This window comes from Dreissena polymorpha, chromosome 1 (genome assembly GCF_020536995.1).
Source record: "Dreissena polymorpha isolate Duluth1 chromosome 1, UMN_Dpol_1.0, whole genome shotgun sequence".
Classification (NCBI taxonomy): Eukaryota; Metazoa; Mollusca; class Bivalvia; order Myida; family Dreissenidae; genus Dreissena; species Dreissena polymorpha.
In genome coordinates, this window is record NC_068355.1 from 147,809,783 (window position 1) to 147,832,969 (window position 23,187).

Here is a 23,187-nt window from a genome sequence, read left to right on the forward strand (position 1 = left end):
ATGGTTTTGTAGAAGTTTTTTGGTTTTCTTATACCAACCACGCTAATTGGACCCTACGGTTTACAACTCTGCAATGAAATCGTTGCCAGTTTTTTAGAAAACTGATGATGGCAAGCGGGCGTAATGCTCATGGAAATCGTGCATTTCATGCATAGCGTTGTCAAAACATTTCTTCAACACTTAAAGCGTTTTAAGCCATTATTGTTGAATTAATTACAAACAACTGTAAACGTTTTATTGAATTCTCGAAGGAGCATTATTAAATTTGTAATCAGACACACACATCCGAATTTAAAGGTTTACATGGCCTTACAAAATTCTTGCTTGAAATAAACAGTGCTTGTGTAGTTTGTGATCTTTATCTCGATAAAAAGCGCGTGAAAATCATGCTGCATGCACAACGTCACAACAACTGCATGGAAAGCGTGAATGTATCGAATTATATTTCACAATTTTGTAGCCCTGGATATCATGAAAGGCTTATTTAACGGCAGTTATTATAGTATTTCACTGACCTGGCAGTATGTAATTATGTTTAAGGTAAAACAGTTAATCATCAAAAGTAAAATGTATACTAATGGTATTTGATAATCGCCCCCTGTTTCTTTAAAATCCCCCTTATTTTTCAAAGTGAAGGTGCAATTTCCCACCTTCTTTTGGCTTTTCTAGAATAGACAGAGAATAATAGAACATATAAGTCATTAGTTAGTCCATCACCATAGTATGCTTGTTCAATAAATAATAATTCCCAAATTAAACAAGAACTTCGCGGTTGGAGAAAGATGCCCCCTCCAATCAAGGCCTTGATACAGGATTTTTTGCACAAAACTGGCCATAAGAGCTAATCTTATAATATTAGTGTGACTTTGTAAATAAACCTGGCCTCTAAGTGTGACCTTGACCAGACAGATTTAGCTATGGTATTCCTGTTGCACGCAACACGCCCTAGAGTCATATTATAACCAAAACATTTGGCACCATGGTGGTCATTGAGTTACCCATGCGAATTGTGTGAGGCCAATGTATCTGCAACAAGAGCTGTCACCATAGGATGACTTATGCTTGATAGAAGTTATGAACTTTTTTTGAAACCTAAATGCAGATTTTGAAACCTAAACCTGAACCCTTAGTTCAAGGTCAAGGTCACAGGGGTCAAAATTTGTGTGCGTATGGAAAGGCCTTGTCCATATACACATGCATGCCAAATATGAAATTGCTATCAGAAGTGACATAAAAGTTATGAGCATTTTTCGAAACCTAAACGCAAAGTGTGACGGACACATGGACGGACGGACTGACAGTCCGATCACTATATGCCCTTCTTCGGGGGCATAAAGTCCAGTGCTCCAGCTAGCAACAAATAGAGGGGCGCTGCGCCCCTCTAAAATTTGCCCACTTAAAAAGCGCCCCTCTATTTTTCTGTCAAATGCCCTTTTGATCTCTTAATTCCTGCTTTCAGGCCGTATAAATCGCCAGAAACATCGACAGGAATACACACATAACATGACTGCCTGGGGTGTATTAAGTCAACACATTGTGAACAAACAAGCCCCAATGGCATGGTTTGTCATCAGATCACTAATTAGCCTTTTGTTGCAGACGATAGTAACATGCTGTGAAAGATTATCTCTGAGGTCACGCTTGGTTAGGCACAATCACACTCGAATGAAATCAAACTCAGCAATATTGATTATTTTAAACTTCTGAATTCTTTGGCTATAATTTTTTGTTTGCAAAAATAGTGATTTTAATTCAAAATACCTATTAACATTTGAAAATTAATCATCTTTTTTTAATGCGAATATGCAGTTAATTTTTAGTCCGAAATTACGGCATGGAAAACATATTTGTGTTTGGATTTTATTTCTGAACTTTAAAACACTGTCTGTCCTCAATCATGATGAATTTTAACATGAATAGGGGCAGACAGTTGTTATTTCAACAAATAAAGAACTTTTTTAAAAGGAGGATTTAGCACTCTGCAAGTAAAATGTAATGTTGATATTGTCATATATTTTCGCGACCCAACAAAACTATCAACGTTGTTGACATAAGTTGAAATAACGTGTTGTGAAATGAATATATCCTTTTATTAACAATAACAATGTTTCATTTTAATCTCCAGACTGGATGCTACTTCATGGTGACATTGATCATTGTTTAGACTTTAAATTTGTCAATATAGATTTTTGTTTTAATTAATATTATTATTGTGGACAAACATTGGCTCAAAGTTATTTAAAGCAACGAATTTAAGTATTGACAGTCACAACGTTTTTTGGACCAGTGAAACCCCTGAATTTATTTCATGTTTTCTTCATTTCATTTTCTTCTAAAAGGCCACTGATGCTGAAACTGGAACCTGAAAGATTAACATGCAGTTTAATGATGATAGGTGATAAAAAAAAATCAGAATCCCCCCCTCCCCCACACACACACCGGAAAGAAATATGATATCTACATATCTCTAATGCGTGTAGTCAGATGCTAGCCCAAGTCGTTTAGGAAATTGGCTACTAAGTTGTTTTCCTTAGCGCCAATGTAGATAGTAATATATTTATTGTAATTTCATTACACAAAATGAGGAACAGCATACAATTGGTGAAGTCATCCAATGCACTAGTGTTTACAATTAATAAGTATATAGTATAACCAAAGTATATACGTAAGTATAGTTTTGTAACCAAATGCCCTATTTTCCAAAATTATGCGTAAAATGTGCCCTTTTTGGGGAAGCTCCCCTCTATTTTGAAAAGCTGGCTGGAGCACTGAAGTCAATCCGCTAACGAGTTATCATTTGGACATGACTTTCTCATTCAATGTCACAGTGACTTTGATCATGGACCTAAATTTCAATAGGGATTATCTACTGTTCAAGGTCAAAGCATCTGCAAAGTATGAGGCCCATCACTCAATCCTTTGATGACATATCAAACAGAAACCTATATAACACTTAATTTCACAGTAACCTTAAACTTTGAATAGTGAGACCAATTTCAATAGGGTCATCTACTGTCTAAGGCCAATGCATATGTGAAGAATCAAGCCAATCTGTCAATTCCTCATTGATCAGAAACAAACTGGTCTACCGACAGACCGACATCAAGCAAAAAAATATACCGCTCATCTATAATAGTAAAAATAGTATTCATATACTAGTGCTTGATGTGCAAACAAACCAATAGAATTATGTGTTCCTTTGGTGGCAAAATAAATAAATAAAATAAACAAGACTATTGCCAAGCAATATAAGTCCCCTACCGGTGAAACTCCACCATTTTCAGAAATATTTCTAGTCTATTTGTTGCCATAGCAACCAGAACTTTTGACATAGGAACAAAATGAAATGATGTGCATAATCTCCATATTGCCATCTATTCATGTTTTAAGTTTCATGAAAAAAATATAAAGATCTTTCAAAGTTATCACAGGATCCACCATTTTCAGCAATATTTCTAGCCTATTAGTTGCCATAGCAACCATAATTCTTGACAGAGGAACAAAATGAAATGACATGCATACTCTCCATATTGCCATCTGTCCATGTTTCAAGTTTCATGAAAAAATATGAAGAACTTTTTAAGATATCGCAGGTTCCAGAAGTGTCACAGACTCACAGAGCGCAAACCATAAGTTTCACCGGTAGGGGACAAAAATGCAGACACCAAAGACAGAAATTTCATATACAATATCAAAAAAACATGCATGATTTCTAAAATACATGATTTCTAAAGAAAACGTATGATTTCTATTAAAATAACACCACCAACAAATAAATTATGTGTTTCAGGCATCAATCTCAAAAAGGTTAGATAATGATTTTGTTTGTTAAAACCTTTGTTAACATACATTTTGGTAAAAATATTTAAATTTATCTAAGATCTGACAAAAACAAAATTCACCCAAAAATTGTCACTAGACATGTTCTGGTTCTGGATACCTAGAGTAGGTTTGCCTGACACAAATAATTTATTCTTTAGAGCCAAATAAACTACTCAGCCAAAACAGCCCCTAACAACTAGCAGAAAAGAAGGAAGAAGGCACCATGTTATTGACATTAAATTGTTAGGTAAAGAAATTGTTAAACCAGGATCTACATGCATAGAAACCATAGCAAAAGAATATTCTGGTTGTGATGACTGCCTAGTACAACTTTTTAAACTTCCTAATAAAATTGTGCAGTTTTACCTGAAGCCGCTGAAATTTGAAGAAATACAATATTGTAAGAACATATAACAAAAATCTGGACACAGGTTAAATTTGAAAAACAACAAGAGATGTGTTTGGCAGAAACACAATGCTCCCTAATGAGCCGCTTTGAAGCCATATATATGATCTTTGACCTTGAAGAATGACCTTGACCTTTCACGACTCAAAATGTACAGCTCCATGAGATACACATTCATGCCAAATATCAAGTTGCTATCTTCAATATTGCAAAAGTTATGACCAATGTTAAAGTTTTGGTAAAAGTCTTTGGACACACACAGTGACACACACATACAATGACAGACATGCCAAAAACAATATACTCCCGATCATTCGATCCGTGGGCATAAAAAGACATTATTGTTATTCAAACAATAAAGTATGATGGCATAATTTGTATGTATTGTCATCTTCTAGACAGAGAGTGTACAGACTTATTTGACAATAGTTACAATGTTTTCGGCCAATATCAGGATTAGTCATTTAATGGGTTATTTGTAAAAATGTTAAATCAGGCTAAAAATACTTAACTGTCAGTTTATGTTTCTTTAAGTGTTAGCAGTGTATGGTTATTATGCATTGTAATAGGAGAGCTTTCATGCAAATAAGCTGCTTATTTATAAAAAGGGCCACACAAATGCAAAAATGGGTCTGATGCTGTATGTTGCCAGTGAAGCTACAGAACATTCATGCAATCTGGTCAGGAGTTACTCAGTCTGCTTATGAGCCTATGTGACTTTAAAGGGACTGTCAACCACGAGGACGAAGAAAAGAAAAGATGTAAACTAGAGCTTTGTCACAGACGTGACGAATAACCCCACATGGCGCATTGACACATAATATTTTGCATGTCGTCTTAACAAAAAACAGCGGACACCATGCTCAATTTTTAAAACACACTAAGTGACCCCTTGACCTAGTTTTTGACCCAGAAAGGCCCATGTTCAAACTTGGCCTTAAGATCATCTCCATAAAACTTCTGACCAAGTTTGGTGAAGATCGGATGTAAACTACTTGAATTAGAGAGCGGACACCATGCTCAATGTTAAAAAACGCACTAAGTTACCCCGTGACCTAGTTTGAGGCCCGGCATGGCCCATGTTCAAACTTGTCCTAGAGATCATTTAGATAAAACTTGTGACCAAGTTTGGTGAGGATTGGATGAAAACTTCTTGAATTAGAGAGCAGACAACATGGTGAGGTTTAAAATGCACTAAGATACCCCGTGACCTAGTTTTTGACCTGGCATGACCCATATTCAAACTTGACCTAGACATCATCTAGATACAACTTCTGACCAAGTTTGGTGAAGATTGGATGAAAACTACTTGAATAAGAGAGCGAACAACATTGTGATGTTTAAAACACACTAAGTGACACCGTGACCTTGTTTTGACCCGGCATGATCCATATTCAAACTTGCCCTAGACATTATCAAGATATAACTTCTGACCAATTTTGGTGAAGATTGGATAAAAACTACTTGAATTAGAGAGCGGACAACATGGTGAGGTTTTAAACACACTAAGTGACCCCGTGACCTAGTTTTTGACCCGGCATGGCCCATGTTCGAACTTGACCTACACATCATCTAGTTTCAACTTCTGACCAAGTGTGGTGAAGATCGGATTTAAACTACTTGAAATAGAGAGCGGACACCATGCTCAATGTGTAAAACGTACCAAGTGACCCTGTGACCTAGTTTTTGAACTGGCATGGCCAATGTTCGAACTTGGCCTCAGATCATTTAGATAGAACTTCTGACCAAGTTTGGTGAAGATTGGATGAAAACTACTTGAATAAGAGAGAGAACGCCATGCTGAATGTAAAAAAAACGCACTAAGTGACCCTATGACCTAGTTTTTGACCTGGCAAGGCCCATGTTCGAACTTGGCCTTAAGATCATCTAGATACAACCTTCTGACCAAGTTTGGTGAATATCGGATGAAAACTACTTGAATAAGAGAGCGAACAACATGCTGAATGTTAAAAACGCACTAAGTGACCCCGTGACCAAGTTTTTGACCAGGCAAGGCCCATGTTTGAACTTGGCCTAGACATCATGTAGATACAACTTCTGACCAAGTTTGGTGAAGATCGGCTAAAAACTACTTGAATTAGAGAGCAGACACTTAATATGGACCGACAGACAGACCGACCGACCGACAGACAAGTTCACTCCTATATACCCCCCTAAACTTCGTTTGTGGGGGTATAAATACTGTATTTTTGTACAATTATTAGTTTATATCTTTTAAAATATCATGACTGGTGTATTACATTACTTGAAAAAAGTTGTAGTGTTCATATTTTCCGTATATTCAGTCATAAATTTTTCTGGGTATGTCTACCAGGTAACTACCAGTTTACTATAAATAACGCCTGTAGATTGATCATCATCGTCACGTGGTAAACCCAGGAATGCAAATTGTGCATGCGTAGTGAATTGTATATATTTTATATATAAAATGATCAATTTACTTGTGTTATTTATAGTGTGTATATCGTTATGTCACCTATTTTCACGATGTACTTTCGATTTCACATCGCGAAATTTTATTACAGAATATACTGAAAAAATGAACTTTTTTCAAGTAATGTAATATACCAGGCGTGATTTTTTAAACAATATAAACTAATAATTGTAAACAATTACTGTATTTTACAACTTTTCTTTTCTTCGCCGTCGTGGTTGACAGTCCCTTTAAAGCCGATGGGTTAGTTCCCAATCAGACTTTGCTAGAGTGCAACTGGTCTGGAAGTACGCTGGTGGCATACGGCAAGAGACCCATTTAAAAGAAAAGATTTTAGTTAAACACAAGAATCTGTAGGTCAGGCATTTATATGCATATCTATAGTCATGAATGTCATGCACTCTCTACCATGCGTAAATTACCTCTCTGGATGAAATCTTTAAACGTGAAAATCAATTTGCATGATTTATTGGTCACTCTTGCAAGCAATAGTGTAATTTAATACACTGTATATAATCAAATTATTTACACATATAAACATTTCTTGAAATGTCCCATCGCATCAAAACAATGAACAGATATACTTTGTCATTAAATTACTTTTTTGTAAGAAATAAGATATAAAATTCATGTTTTGCATATAAGCAAAATAACCTTTTAGTTAAAACATTTAAAAGGTTGCAAGTTGTTGAATATATGAAGAGAAACACACATGTTAAATGACAACCATTGATTAAAAAGTAAGTATTAGTTCACAGCAATGGAAAGCACACCTAAAAATTAAACTTATTTGTTTAACTATCAAGACATAACTGTACTTCAAATTTCAGATCAATAATAATATACCCAAACTAATCATTAATGAACTTATAATTTATTTGCAATAATATACATTCTCAAATGCTCAATGAACCATGGATTTTACAACAATTAACCCAAAAGAAAATAAACTAATAAACTACAAGTGTTGTTTTCTTATCAACAACAAAGTAAAATTGAAATTAAGCTATATTCACACACAAAGTCTTCTATCGAAAACGAGTTAGATAATTTGATTTAACCCCCCCCCCCCTCCAATCTATGAAGGTAGTCTGCTTCAAATGACTGCAGTATGCCGGTCAGGAGCCTCACCTTACTGAGCCCTGTGTTCTCCCAGTCCTTTGTGTGCTCCCTGTCAGGGTGCTGAGGTACGGGCAGATGGCTGTCCGGGACTGCCCCGCACTCATCTGACTTCAACTTGGGACCCCAGGCTTCTCTGGACTCAGTCCCTGCTGGCTTCTTTCCAGAGGTGGTGTTGGGGACCTCCACTGTACCATTCTGATGAAGGTGGGAAATAAATGTTATGGAGGAGATGAATATTAATATGCAGTTAAATGACGGGAGAAGTTGTTAATAAACAGTAAATGATGAGTAAACATCACATTTCACTTAAAGCAATTATCAATTATATGTGATATTAGTTAAGTATATTAATGATATGCTACATTTATTGTAAAAGTGTTATTTCTGTTGTCTTTCAGTAAAGATTTTAAAGATATTTTTATTAAATTATGTCAGAAATATTATTTAAATGTAAAAAGCTGATATTACTGTAAAGTCAGATTAAAACTATGTGTTAGATATTGGCATGTGTAAAGGGGAAGGTTCATTATTATTAGGATATACCATAATAACTCTAAGTTTTCGGACACTTAAAAATAATTAAATTTTTTCGTGTCCGAAAATTTAGATATGAAAAATATTAAAAAACTAGAGCTTTGTTACAGACGCAACGAATACCCCACATGCCGCATGGACACAGAATATTTTGCATGTTGTCTTCACAAAAAACAGCGGACACCATGCTCAATGTTTAAAACGCACTAAGTGACCTCGTGACCAAGTTTTTGACCCGGCATGACCCATATTCAAACTTGACCTAGACATCATCTAGATACAACTTCTGACAAAGTTTGGTGAAGATTGGATGAAAACTACTTGAATTAGAGAGCGGACACCATGCTCAATGTTTAAAATGCACTAAGTGACCCTGTGACCTTGTTTTTGACCTGCCATGACCCATGTTTGAACTTGGCTTAGACATCATCTAGATACCACTTCTGACCAAGTTTGGTGAAGCTTGGATGAAAACTACTCGAATTCAAGAGCGGACACCATGCTCAATGTTTAAAACGCACTAAGTGACCCCATGACCCAGTTTTTGACACAGCATGACCCAAATTCGAACTTGACCTAGACATCATCTAGATACAACACTGAACAAGTTTGGTGAAGATCGGATGAAAACAACTTGAATAAGAGAGCGGACACTTAATACGGACCGACAGACAGACCGACAGACCAACCGACCAACAGACAAGCTCACTGCTATATACCCACCTAAACTTCGTTTGTGGGTGTTTAATTACGAGTGTCCGAAAATTTAGAGACAAACATGGTATGGTTGTTTGTCAATTATTATAATGAAATTAAACCAAGTAATAAATGTGCAATAATTGTATTGTGGTGCACTCTCCTTTCCCTGCTTTAAACTAGAGCTTTGTCACAGACGTGACGAATACCCCCACATGGCGCATTGACACATAATATTTTGCATGTCGTCTTCACAAAAAACAGCGGACACCATGCTCAATTTTTAAAACGCACTAAGTGACCCCTTGACCTAGTTTTTGACCCAGAAAGGCCCATGTTCTAACTTGGCCTTAAGATCATCTCCATAAAACTTCTGACCAAGTTTGGTGAAGATCGGATGTAAACTACTTGAATTAGAGAGCGGACACCATGCTCAATGTTAAAAAACGCACTAAGTGACCCCGTGACCTAGTTTTAGGCCCGGCATGGCCCATGTTCAAACTTGTCCTAGAGATCATTTACATAAAATTTGTGACCAAGTTTGGTTAGGATTGGATGAAAACTACTTGAATTAGAGAGCAGACAACATGGTGAGGTTTAAAACGCACTAAGATACCCCAAGTCCCAATTTTTTGACCCGGCATGACCCATATTCAAACTTGACCTAGACATCATCAAGATACAACTTCTGACCAAGTTTGGTAAAGATTGGATGAAAACTACTTGAATTCAAGAGCGGACAACATTGTGATGTTTAAAACGCATTAAGTGACCTTGTGACCTTGTTTTGACCCGGCATGACCCTTATTCAAACTTGCCCTAGACATTATCAAGATACAACTTCTGACCAATTTTGGTGAAGATTGGATAAAAACTACTTGAATTAGTGAACGGACAACATGGTGAGGTTTAAAACACACTAAGTGACCCCGTGACCTAGTTTTTGACCCCGCATGGCCCATGTTCGAACTTGACCTACACATCATCTAGTTACAACTTCTGACCAAGTGTGGTGAAGATCGGATTTAAACTACTTGAAATAGAGAGCGGACACCATGCTCAATGTGTAAAACGTTCTAAGTGACCCTGTGACCTAGTTTTTGATCTGGCATGGCCCATGTTCGAACTTGGCCTTCAGATCATCTAGATAAAACTTCTGACCAAGTTTGGTGAAGATCGGATGAAAACTACTTGAATAAGAGAGAAGACACCATGCTGAATGTTAAAAAACGCACTAAGTGACCCCGTGACCTAGTTTTTGACCCGGCAAGACCCATGTTGGAACTTGGCCTTAAGATCATCTAGATACAACTTCTGACCAAGTTTGGTGAAGATCGGATGAAAACTACTTGAATTAGAGAGCAGACAACATGCTGAATGTTTAAAACGCACCAAGTGACCCAGTGACCTAGTTTTTGACCCGGCAAGGCCCATGTTCAAACATGGCCTAGAAATCATCTAGATACAACTTCTGACCAAGTTTGGTGAAGATCAGATGAAATCTACTTGAATTAGAGAGCGGACAACATGCTGAATGTTTAAAACGCACTAAGTGACCCCGTGACCTAGTTTTTGAGCCAGCAAGGCCCATGTTCGAACTTGGCCTAGACATCATCTAGATACAACTTCTGACCAAGTTTGGTGAAGATTGGATGAAAACTACTTGAATTAGAGAGCGGACACTTAATATGACCGACGGACAGACCGACCGACCAACAGACAGACAAGCTCACTCCTATATACCCCCCTAAACTTCGTGTGTGGGGGTATAATAAAGTACAAATTCACTTATTTGCAATCTCTTACCCGAAATGGTATATTAAAACTTCAGAAAAAACAACCATACCGCTTCCTGATTACGATATCATTTCAAATGCAGTTGGGTGAAACCATTGTTTATTTTACAGGTATACATCGTAATCTACCCAATAATGCAATTGTAATGGTCCATTGCACTCAGGGCATTCTATGCCAGGTTTTATTACGTAAATCCGCTTGTAAAACTTCATGATCGAGGGTCCCAGATAAGCGAAAACATGGCAGAAATTTAGTAAACTAGCACTGTAAAATGTACTGTCCGAACAATTGGAGTCATTAATTATGGACACAAATCCTTATGTCCGAAAATATAGTCAAGATTTTTTTTTTTTGGCTAAAAACGAGGGTGTCCAAAAACTTAAAGTGTCGGAAAACTTATAGTTATTACGGTACCTACAAGATCATGACCTTCAGTAATTAGCAATCCAATTAGTCTTAACCACATGTACCTCTATGCGTGTGCCCTTCTTCTCCTCCTCCTCCATTGCCTTCTTGCGAGCCTTGGCAAGGATCTTGGAGGTGCCCTTGGGGTGCGCCTTCTCCTTGGCCTGCTCGTCCTTCATTCGTATCATGGACGCAGTCAGCGGCTGTGTGAACGGGCTGGGCAGGCTAGTGTCCTCCTCACGAACTGAAACATGAAACCCTTTACCACTCAGAAAGGCACTAACACGCAATAGAAAATCACATACAATTTAAGACCTTTCTTGCTAGATTCTAGTTTTAAAGGCTTCATTTCCTACCCAGGAAACTGATGAGCAGCAAACAGCATAAAATCTTCACAGACTGCATGTTACTTGCAGGCTGTTCTAGTTTTATGCTGAAGAGTAAAGTTACATTGTGTCTCCTAGTGAAGACAGATATGATTCATTTTTGTGATACATGTGTTATGAAGAACAAATATTTAATTACAATTCAGTTCCTGGTCTTCTGTCTAAAACAGCAAGAGTTGGTAGGTATGGATAATTGATTTATTACAATGTTATGTAGAGGATGGTGTGTTTTCAATACAGTCATATGTCTTACCAGTGGCTTAAACTATGGACCACCTCTTATTCGAACCACAGCAACTTTGCTATGCAACTGTGGCATTAATTGTGAAAGATGTTTATCCGCATTGATTATGTCCACTGTTTGCCACAAGTGTGTGTAAATTGATCCTGCATACTTACGGTAACTTAAGTGTTGGTGCACCAACCTTTGACTAGCTCAGCCACGAAGGGGTGATGCAGCAGCTCTGGCCAGGCCAGCCGCTGTCGAGGGTTCTTGGTGAGAACCCCTTGAAGAAAGTCCTTGAACATTGGACTCATGTTCTTTGGCCACTTCACTGGGTCCTTGATAATGAGACTGACTAGTTGGAAGATGGAGTTAGTGTAGAATGGAGGAGTCCCGGTGAATAACTCATACAGGATACACCCAAGCGCCCTGTGAAACATGATAAAACACAATGTGGAATAATAGCAATTTATAGAAACATAAAATTAATTTTTAACCTGTGAAAGACAATTTCTTTTTTTTCATCTTTGTGTTTAATACACTACAATGATATCGTCAATATGAATTTATTTTTTTAGGATAACTTATGATAGTCTGTGAGATTTAGCAACAACTTCACTCATATATACTACATATTTTTACTATAATAGTTACAAAATGACGTAGCGAGAGGGCTGTTATTAGTAACTAGCGGGCAAATATGAATTATATTGCTCACTTAGGCTGATTTTTCATTTCTGAATAGAATCTGAGCGCGACTTAAACTGAACAAAACAGCCATCAAATTAAGTCTTGCCAAAATTGATGAATAAAATTAAGGCATAAATTAACAAATAAATGAAAAAACTTATGAGAATTTGACATAGCACAAAATTATGATACTAAGAATATGGATTGCAACTGGAACTGATCACACTATTTGAGTTTAAGTAGAAGTCAATTTTTTTTTAGTTAAAGACACGCTTACCTCAATAACAACTTACATCAAATGCTTATAACAATTAAATTACAATTATATTCACTTCCATTTTCTATTCTTATGTCTTTTAATATTAATTAAATTTAAACCACACTAACTTTCGGAAACTGTGTCGAATGCATTCCATCATCTCACAAGATATGTCATTAAGTGGGTAATAAAGTACGGAAAGCTGGCTTGGTAAATCTTTCAGTGAAGCAACAAAATAGGATGCTATGTAATATAAACGATTACACACAAAAGAGCTGGGCCGGATATGATTAATCATCCCTAGCCGCAAAATGGCCCTGGGTCCAAAGGCCCTCAGGCCATTATGTTGGCAGCGGACAAATTATAGATGTCCGGCCCAGATCTGCTGTGTGTTATTGTCTAAGTAAATACCGTTAAAGTATGAGTGTTTTTACATGACAGGTTGGTCAAAATATCCATTCTAAGAGTAACATGCACTGTAAATCAAAACTTGTTCAAACATTTATTGATTCAAAATCACAATAAAATCATTTCTAGAACATTTAAGACCTCCTTTGTCATATTTGGTAGGCCTCATTTAATAATCATATACACCGTTGGAAAGTCGTGTTCTGAGAAAACTGGGCATAATGCATGTGCGTAAAGTGTTGTCCCAGATTAGCCTGTGCAGTCTGCAAAGGCTAATCAGGGACGACACTTTCCTCCTAAACTTGATTTTTGGTAAGGAGGGACTTCATTGAAACTAAAAATACCATAACAGCAGAAAGTGTTGTCCCTGATTAGCCTGTGCGGACTGCACAGGTCAATTTTGAACGACACGTTACGCACATGCATTAAGCCCAGTTTTCTCAGAACACGACTCATATAAATACATGCACCTATCTCAACATACCAGAGATCCGCTGTATGATCATATGGCTTCTCTTCCACGAGTTCTGGGGACATGTACAGTGGTGTACCCTGCGAAATTCAAACACACCCAGGTTTGTTTTGTCATACAAAAATAATGGAAACAGTCATCATGACCATACATTTCTCCATTCTACTAATTTTTATCAGAATAATCATTTCTATCATTATTATCCTGCTCACAAAACTGATCTCCTTTATTTATGCTGGAGGTAAAAATCAGTTTTCACCTTGCAAAATAAAATATTACCAAATACAATCATTTCAGTTGACCAATACCTCAAATTGACATGTTTCAAGCTGGTCCATTACTTTTATATTATCAAAATTAGTCTCTAAAATTTGGCATTTGCTAATTCTACTCAAAGTGCAAATGCAAACAACTTAGCAGCAAATAGTACGACCAACAAACTAGTATGTTACATCTGGCACTTCCACAAACAAGAAACCGTCGGAGATGGGTGATGCTCCCCAAAGTTTTTTTTGTCACAATACTGCACTATATATTCAGATAAAAGGAAACGTATTGGGCACAGTAGTTGGGGGGACAAGAATTTTTTTATAGAAAATTTCAAAGGGCCATAACTCTGTGAAAAATCATCCGACCAGAACCCGCTTATAATATGCACATCTCCTCTTGGTAGTGAAGCTTCACATAAAGTTTCATTGAATTCCGGTCATTAGTTGCTGAGAAATAGCCCGGACAAGAATTGCACTATATGTACAGTTAATGGAAAATTTCAAAGGGCCATAACTCTGTGAAAAATCATCCGACCAGAACCCGCTGATATTATGCACATCTCCTCTTTGAAGTGAAGCTTCCCATAAAGTTTCACTGAATTCCGGTCATTAGTTGCTGAGAAATAGCCCAGACAAAAATTGTGCACGGACGGACACACAGATGGACGGACAGACGAAGCGGTGACTATATGCGTCCCCCAAAATAAATTTTTGGGGAGCATAAAAAATGTATGAACAACACTCTATTAAAATTTTTGTTGGACAAGCAAATTGTTCGCAACTATCCAAAATTTGATTAAATTCAAGTACACTCTGCAAAAAAATATCACGACATAAAATGAAATAAAACTTGCACTTCTACATAGTATAAACAACACATCCATAACGTTTAATGCTGATACCCGGAAAACTGAGAGGAAAGTTAGTAGCAAAAAATTCACATGTGCTGCATGACAGCCCAATCAACCAAACTACCAATAGGGTGATCATAATATTATACAAGGGACAAAATTGTCACAAAACCAGGTTTTCATTGTGAAAAAAAAAACTGATAAAGGGAGAAAACTCAAACTGAACTTTTGTAATGAACAAACAAAATTAACCCCCTTTGTAAGTTTGTTTTAAAAAAAAATCTATTTTTAGTCGTGGCGACCTTGACATTGGAGATATTGACGTGATTCTTTCGTGCGACACACCGTCCCATGATGGTGAACAAATGTGCCAAATGATTTTAAAATCTCACAATGAATGACATAGTTATGGCCAGGACAAGCTCATTTATGGCCATTTTTGACCTTTGAACTCAAAGTGTGACCTTGACCTTGGAGATATCGACGTAATTATTTCGCGCGACACACCGTCCAATGATGGTGAACAAATGTGCCAAATGATTTTAAAATCTGACAATGAACAACATAGTTATGGCCCGGACAAGCTTGTTCCGCCCGCCCGCCAGCCAGCCAGCCAGCCCGCCCGCATTCGCCAATCTAATAACCAGTTTTTTCCTTCGGAAAACCTGGTTAAAAATTACACACCTAAAAGAGGAATTTCCTAGTAAAAATAGTGCCTTTAAGACGCTTCCAAACTGCTAAAAGGCCTGTAAAACACATTGCCTATTAGGCAAGATTCTTATGTGACAATTGTTCAACCTGTCTGGCTAGCATGCCTGTAACCTTCTTGTCTGGAAATGCTGAAAGTTATCTGATGATTTAGTCGTACATTGTAATTTCCTATCAGATTTGCTAGCTTAAATGTCTTTTTTGTTATATTTTTTGCATTTAAACATTTTACAAAATTAGTAAGAAATTATTTGCAATAGGAGCCTTTTACACACCTTGATTGAAGTCAACACCAATGTATTAAAGCTCATGGCTCGAGCAAACCCAAAATCACAGAGCTTCACAATGCCTCCTTTGCCGAGCAGTATGTTCTGTGGCTTCATGTCTCTGTGCAGGATACGATGGGAATGGAGATAGTATAGAGCAGACACCAGCTGAGCAGCAATGTGCTGAACCTGCAGAGGACATGCTACATTAAGCCCTAAGCATAAGGAATTTAAAAGAAAAGCCATATGACTTTGTTGGTTTGGAAGGTTTAGCACTCAGGGCTTTTTGTTCATCTATAGTTATTGCCTTTATTATGCCACAAATACTCAGTATAATGCTTGAAAATAATGTAGATAACCACTTAAAGTAATCTGTCATTAACATCTTTAAAACAAGAGGGCCAAGTTCGCTCACCTGAGAGTCGGTTCATTCAATCTTAACCAAACATCAAACCTGACCTAGATAATGTCCAGACAAACATCCTGGTCAAGTTTCATCATTATTGAACCAAAACTCTGGCATATGGAGTGATTTTGTTTTTGTAAGATTTGACCTGGTGACCTATATTTTGAGTAGACCCCCTTACCAAACATCAAACTTTGCTTACAAAAATAAATATTATGACCAAGTTTCATAAAATCTGAAACAAAATTGTGACCTCTAGAGTGTTTACAAGGATTTTGTAAAATATAATGAAAATTTGGACAATATAAGGGCAATAATTATGGCATTAATTATGTGACATATATAAAACCAATCTTTTCACCAAGTTTCATGATGATTGGGCAAAAATTGTGACTTCAAGAGTGTTCAAAGCTTTTTTTACTATATAAATATAAAAAAACTGCTCCCTCCCCCCTGGCAGCCATGTAATTAAACTGACCGGAACCATTTTCAAACTCAACTCTCATATCAAGGAAACAAATGTTCTGACCAAATTTCATGAAAATTGGGCCAAAAATGTGACTTCTAGAATGTTCACATGTTTTCACTATATACATATAGAGAAAAATGCCCCGCCCCCTGGCGGCCATGTTTTTTCACCGATCTGAACCATTTTCTAACTTGTCTGAGATATCAATAAAACCAATGATTTGACCAACTTTTATGATGATTGGGCAAAAATTGTGACTTCTAGAGTGTTTACAAGGTTTCTCTTTGGCCAAATAAGGAAAACTGCCCCCCCGGCAGCCATGTTATTCAACTGACCGGAACCATTTTCGAACTCAACTCTCATATCAAGGAAACAAATGTTCGGACCAAATTTCATGAAATTTGGGCCAAAAAATGTGACTTCTAGAGTGTGCACATGTTTTCACTATATACATATAGAGAAAAATGCCCCGCCCACTGGAGGCCATGTTTTTTCAACGATCTGGACCATTTTCGAACTCGTCCAAGATATCAATAAAACCAATGTTTTTACCAACTTTCATGATGATTGGGCAAAAATTGTGACTTCTAGAGTGTTTACAAGGTTTTTCTATAGCCAAATAAGGAAAACTGCCCCCCCCCCTGGCAGCCATGTTATTCAACTGACCGGAACCATTTTCGAACTCAACTCTCATATCAAGGAAACAAATGTTCTGACCAAATTTCATGAAAATTGGGCCAAAAATGTGACTTCTAGAGTGTTCACATGTTTTCGCTATATACATATACAGAAAAATGCCCCGCCCACTGGCGGCCATGTTTTTCTACCGATCCGGACCATTTTCACACTCGTCCGAGATATCAGTAAAACCAATGTTTTGACCAACTTTCATGATGATTAGACAAAAAGCGTGACTTCTAGAGTGTTTACAAGGTTTCTCTATAGCCAAATAAGGAAAACTGCCCCAACCCACTGCCGGCCATGTTTTTTCAACGGACCGGAACCACTTTTGAACTCAACCAACATATCATTAAGACAAACATTTTGACAAAGTTACATTAAGATTAGGCATGAAATGTGACTTCTACAGTGTTAACAGGTTTTTTCTTTTTTTTTACCTAGTGACCTAGTTTTTGACCCAGCACGACCCAATTTCGAACTCGACCAAGATTTCATGGGGACAAAGCTTCTGACTAAGTTTCATGAAGATCAGACAAGAAATGTGGCCTCTAGAGTGTTTACAAACCAAATGTGGACGACGGACGGACGGACAGGCGATGGACAAAGTCCGGTCACAAAAGCTCATCTGAGCAATCAGGTGAGCTAAAAAAAATGACTTTATAATTTTCAAAACAATTATGGCACTGGGTCGCCTCAACAAAATGTAAAGAAATGCCTGGCACTTTTAAAAGAGGTTATGGTAAAAAACACACAATTGATTTTCTATTGCCATGTTTTATATCGATTAAAATCATCCATGTTTTTTGCATCTTTTCCTCCAAGAAAAAACAAACCTGTTCTTCTGGTAGGTTACCATCATCTTCAAGTATCTGGAATAATTCACCTTCTGCATAATCTGTTACAACAGCCACCTACAAAAATCAACAAAAAACTTATATTAGAGTCAGAAGCATACCATTCAATTTTCTAAAAGTACACATTACCATAAGTACATACTAAAGAATTAACAGTATGAAAAGTGACAGCTGAATAACAAACAACTATGAAATGTTATATCTGTGCCAACAGTTTCTTTCATATTGATGACATTTTTTATTTAAAGTCTTAATTATAGTGAGAAAAAAATATTAAAAGAAGTAAAATCATTTTAAAATAAATGATTAACAGACCCTATGGACCTCACCTAACCTGGAAACAGACAAATATGCTATACATTTCAAGCAAAAAAGGGCCAAAACAGGTAGCAGTACAAATTCCTTCCATTAGGTTCATCTTTACATTCAGCAGTTAAGAGTTTGAGCAAAATCCACCAAGCAGTTCATCCCCCCCTCACAACCCTGGGTTGTCTAAACAAAATCCTGTGGAAGGCACTGATTGCAATATACATGTTTGCTGAACTCACTTCACATTAATTATACCTCTTTATCAGTTTCGAAGCTGTCTGACATTTCAATAATATTTTCATGGTGGAGATTTCTCATAATATCAATTTCCCGTCGCAGATTTCGCAACTCTTTTTCTGGTTTGCCAACTTTAGGAATGAATTTGATGGCAACAATCTGAAAAAAACATAAGCAACATTAAAATAATAATAATGTCTACACATTCATATAATTATATATATATATATATATATTTATATATAACAAAGTCTCTATTAGCCTTGTTGTATTTAAACAAATACGCTGTATTATTTTTTGCCGAAGCTTTCGACCTCACGGTCTTCATCAGCGGCCATTATTTATTTTCAGATAATAAAATAACAAAACATCTGAAAATAAATAATGGCCGCTGATGAAGACCGTGAGGTCGAAAGCTTCGGCAAAAAATAATTCAGCGTTTTTGTTTATAAATAAAAATATATATATGTTTGGAATAAGTTAAACTTCCATAAATCACTTCCAGAAGAAAGTATTATTCAGAAATTTCAATAGGTCTTCATGCCAGCTCTAAGTTTGTTTTAATTTACCAGAATAACAATTCACTTGTCTGTCACACAAGATATGAAACATCTTCATACAGATCTCATCTGACACAGTGATATAGCAATTTGACACAGGTCAACTTGTTTTAAAGACTTGTGACACTGCTTTGATTACTTAAACATAAAGTTTATGTGTGATGTGTGATCAAAGGGCCCCATAGGGAAATGGTTGGGTTTACAAGGCATCATGGATATTAATAACACAAAGCAAGAATTATTATGTGGAAAATTACTACAATACAGAATTCTAATCTTATAAATGTCAACTTTGGAAACATTGAAGATGCATGATCGCTTCAGCAAGAAGACAATTATTTTCATTTTCAGAATTCATGGGATAGCTTACAGGATACTCATGGAATGTGGATTGAACAATACAATAAATGTACTGATTAAAGGTAATATGACAAATATAAGAGTGTAACAAGAAATAAAGGGCAAGCTGTCAATAAAAAAAAAGTTGTTGAGGAATAACAAAAAGCACACTTCATATCTGCTTATACAGTATCTGAATAATGAGGTATTTACTGTTTATAAAAATGCCATTCATTTACATGTTTGAAAATGCTTTTGCTGTTACAAGTGTGTTATGTTGATTTATATTTCATGTTCAAGTTGACAACCCACAGGTGTTGGGTGCGGCCAATTCACTGAAACACCATCAATATGTCATAAAACAACATTTTTCATCACTTTGACAAAAAAAAAAATTCTGATATAATTAATATATACACTTGGGGACTTTTCTAACGCATCACTTTTTAAACTTGAATATCTCAGTTATGAGTTAAGATATTGATTTAAAATTCTATGCAAGCTCGGCTGGTCAATAACCAAACACAAATAATTTTACAAGAAATGATCTTTTGGTAAAAAATTAAGCAAATGTGAAATATGTTGTTGCAAATAACTCTCGATTGGTCATTGTCTGCTCGGGTACTACTTACTTGTAGTCAGGATGTACCCAGGGTACTCTTAAGAATACTGACATGTACCCCGGGTACAGTAAATATACTTAAATGTATATTAGACTGTATACCAGAGTTGAATTCCTGCCCCAAATCCGATGCCTTAAAACGCGCTACCAATTACCATAAAATAATATTGTTTATCTTATTAAAACAAACTTCTCTTTAAAAAAAAATGCATCAACATGCATTTTTAGTAAGAGTTTCGATAATATAGAGGCCATTTAACGGAAAATTGGCAAAATGTGAACAATACATCAGAGCTCCAGATAAGGATTTGTGAAATTATTAACAGTACTGCCACTGACAGAAAGAAAAGGAGTAACGCTGAAAATCAATTAGTACCTGTACTACCATATCCAAAATAGAGGTAGTACTGTACTACCCATGTTCTTGGATATTGAAGGGTGTATGACGGACTTTACAGAAACATTTGCAGCAATTATAATAAATATATTAAGCTTCTTAAACAATTACTTTCTAAGGTTTTCCATTCTGAATTATGATCATTAAAACTCATGACTCAATACTATTTCTTTTATTTTCTTGACAAAAAATACCAGCCAACTAGTAAGCTAAGTAAATGAATACTAATGTCACTGTCTCATCTCAAAAGAATAATTGCTTTAGCAGTTAACTGTCAAATAATATTTGGTTTTCCAATCTTCCACAGTTTTTGTTTTGATCCTGTTGTGTTTTCTTACGTTTTTAGCCACAGATGCAATCAAATCGTTTAATATCGGTGCGACAATGGGTTGTTCTGGGTTTACAGATTGTTTGTCATAATGGTTAAGAAAATGTATGTAGCCAATATATGACAAAAAAGTGTGTGTTTTTTAACCGCTTTTGGGTTTAGCCGGCCTTCCCATGCGCGCAGAAATATTTTTTTTGAGGGGTTTACGAGTAATTGGAAATCACACGACAGAATAGACAATAATACCAGAACCCAGTCTACAACTTTTCGGTAATTTAAATTAACGAAAAGCGCCGTTAGGTAAGAGACCGACAAATCACGCTGCGCTGACGTATCGGTACGGCCAGATTGTTTTTGCAAATGCGTAAAAGGAAAAATAAAGTCGTAATTGTACGTCCAGTTTATAAAAATAAATGCGTAAACCTTCAAGAAAAAGCCGTATTTACGGCTGTATGGCCCTTATCTGGAGCTCTGATACATAATTAATTTATAAATAGCTCACAAAAACTGATTTAGAGTTAACATTCCCGGGTGAGTTTGAGTATATTTATCGTGTAAGTACCTGTTTTCGAACAGCACCTATTATCGGACGTTTTGTTTTGGTTCTGTATGCACATGCGCAAAAGTGGGCATGACGTCACATTGATAAACAAATGGTCGCACATGAAGTCCATGACCTACTTGCCTACTTAGCTTGAAACAAATGCGCCAAAAACAGGTTAAAGGAATGCATTTATTTTTATTAACACCGTTTTACTTTTGAATGCATCTATCAAAACGTGCACACCAAAAAGCATATTTCCGTTTGCAATTTTGATTGCAGCAGACGCAGATTTTTTCGCCGAGTCCGGGTCACGTGATAGTCATGTGACTTTGTATATACTGTAGTAGTATTTATGAAGTGTCGGGTAATAGGTCATGTTTACATTGGCTGCCATTTTGTTTTGTCTGCTAGAGGTGACAATAACCAGGAAATCATTGTTATAAATTCTTGAAGGTAGTTTGCTGGAAAACTTTACAGATGAATCATTCAATGATTGAACTGTTAGTCATTTGTTAAAACAAAATGATTTTGTCATTTTAAGTGTTTCAATTTTAAGGAAATTTAACGTAATTTCTTAGGTGTTCGATAACTGGTTTGTCCACCATAGTACCAATCAAGCAAAATAACATCTTATTTATTATTTAAATGAAAATATTTATTCACAAAAGCCAGTAAGCAATAACCAGAATTTGCCAGAATAGATGACCTGCTATATAACCAGGTTGGGGTATACTGGAAAATACTATAGACTTGACATTACCTGGCCAGTGTACTTCTTTCTTCCTTTGTAAACCTTCCCAAATGAACCCTCACCAATGAGCTCCAACACATGGTAATTGTCTGCCATTTCAATAACCAATGTAACTAAAAGACGATATCAATATGAAACGATACACCAACTTCAACAAAAAGCATGTTCATGCATACAGTCAGCTTTCTTCTATCCAGCCAGGCTGCCAGGGACCTGTTCTATCACAAAACAATTGGAAGACTATCATTCATTTTCGCGATTGATATTCATTTATCATGTTTTTCTTGAACAAGGAATAACAGTCAGTGACAACATTCTTTAAGTAATTTCTTCTTGATTTTATTCAATTTCAGGGCGTTTCATTGACGCATTAGTGCAATATATTGTTTAAAAAAAAAAAGAGAAAGATATCGTTGTTCCAAAATTGTTTACAACAGCTACCACGCATGCGCACAGAATGCAGACTGGTTTCAAGTATAATAAGGTTACACTCAAACAAGTAACGACCATTTTTCATTCAACTGTGCCCACATTCATTGTATACTGGAAAATCTCTAGTACTTTTTGCGACAATATTTGCATCACGCTTTCCATAATCATTTTCAAAATCAATATGTATATTTGTTGAAATTAAAAATGTTCATTCACTTCATCTTGGGCATCATTTAAATCAGTTTTAAAATATGCAGGGTCCCTGCGTATCAACAAGATTGGTGAATATCAGTTTAGGAGTAAATACCTTCAAAATACAAGAGGTTAATAACACTGTGAATTACATAATTATATTAATGAAATATTTTATATTCAGTATGAAATGCAGAAAACAACTACCTACAATGAACTGCTTCATAAATTATTTAAAACTGAAAATTCAAATTGAAAAAGAAATAGCCCTAAACAATGATACACTTTATATATTTG

General features: G+C 36.2%; 1 protein-coding gene across 3 annotated transcripts in view; it reads right to left on the reverse strand.

The window, feature by feature from the left end:
- Positions 1-22,877, reverse strand: part of LOC127854850 (serine/threonine-protein kinase 36-like) — an 84,717-nt gene extending 61,840 nt beyond the window's left edge. The window contains exons 1-9 of one of the 3 annotated variants that reach the window (XM_052389916.1): positions 22,276-22,877; positions 18,744-18,884; positions 18,159-18,236; positions 15,779-15,958; positions 13,688-13,755; positions 12,049-12,275; positions 11,303-11,481; positions 7,815-8,000; positions 7,106-7,120 (exon numbers count right to left, since the gene is read on the reverse strand). In XM_052389916.1, the coding sequence (XP_052245876.1) occupies positions 7,106-7,120; positions 7,815-8,000; positions 11,303-11,481; positions 12,049-12,275; positions 13,688-13,755; positions 15,779-15,958; positions 18,159-18,236; positions 18,744-18,884; positions 22,276-22,362 (1,161 nt within the window). In that variant the 5' untranslated portion in view covers positions 22,363-22,877. The remainder of the gene's footprint in view (positions 1-7,105; positions 7,121-7,814; positions 8,001-11,302; positions 11,482-12,048; positions 12,276-13,687; positions 13,756-15,778; positions 15,959-18,158; positions 18,237-18,743; positions 18,885-22,275) is intronic. The other 2 variants (XM_052389922.1, XM_052389917.1) reach the window with 2 other exon arrangements.
- Between the last annotated feature and the right edge of the window lie 310 nt (positions 22,878-23,187).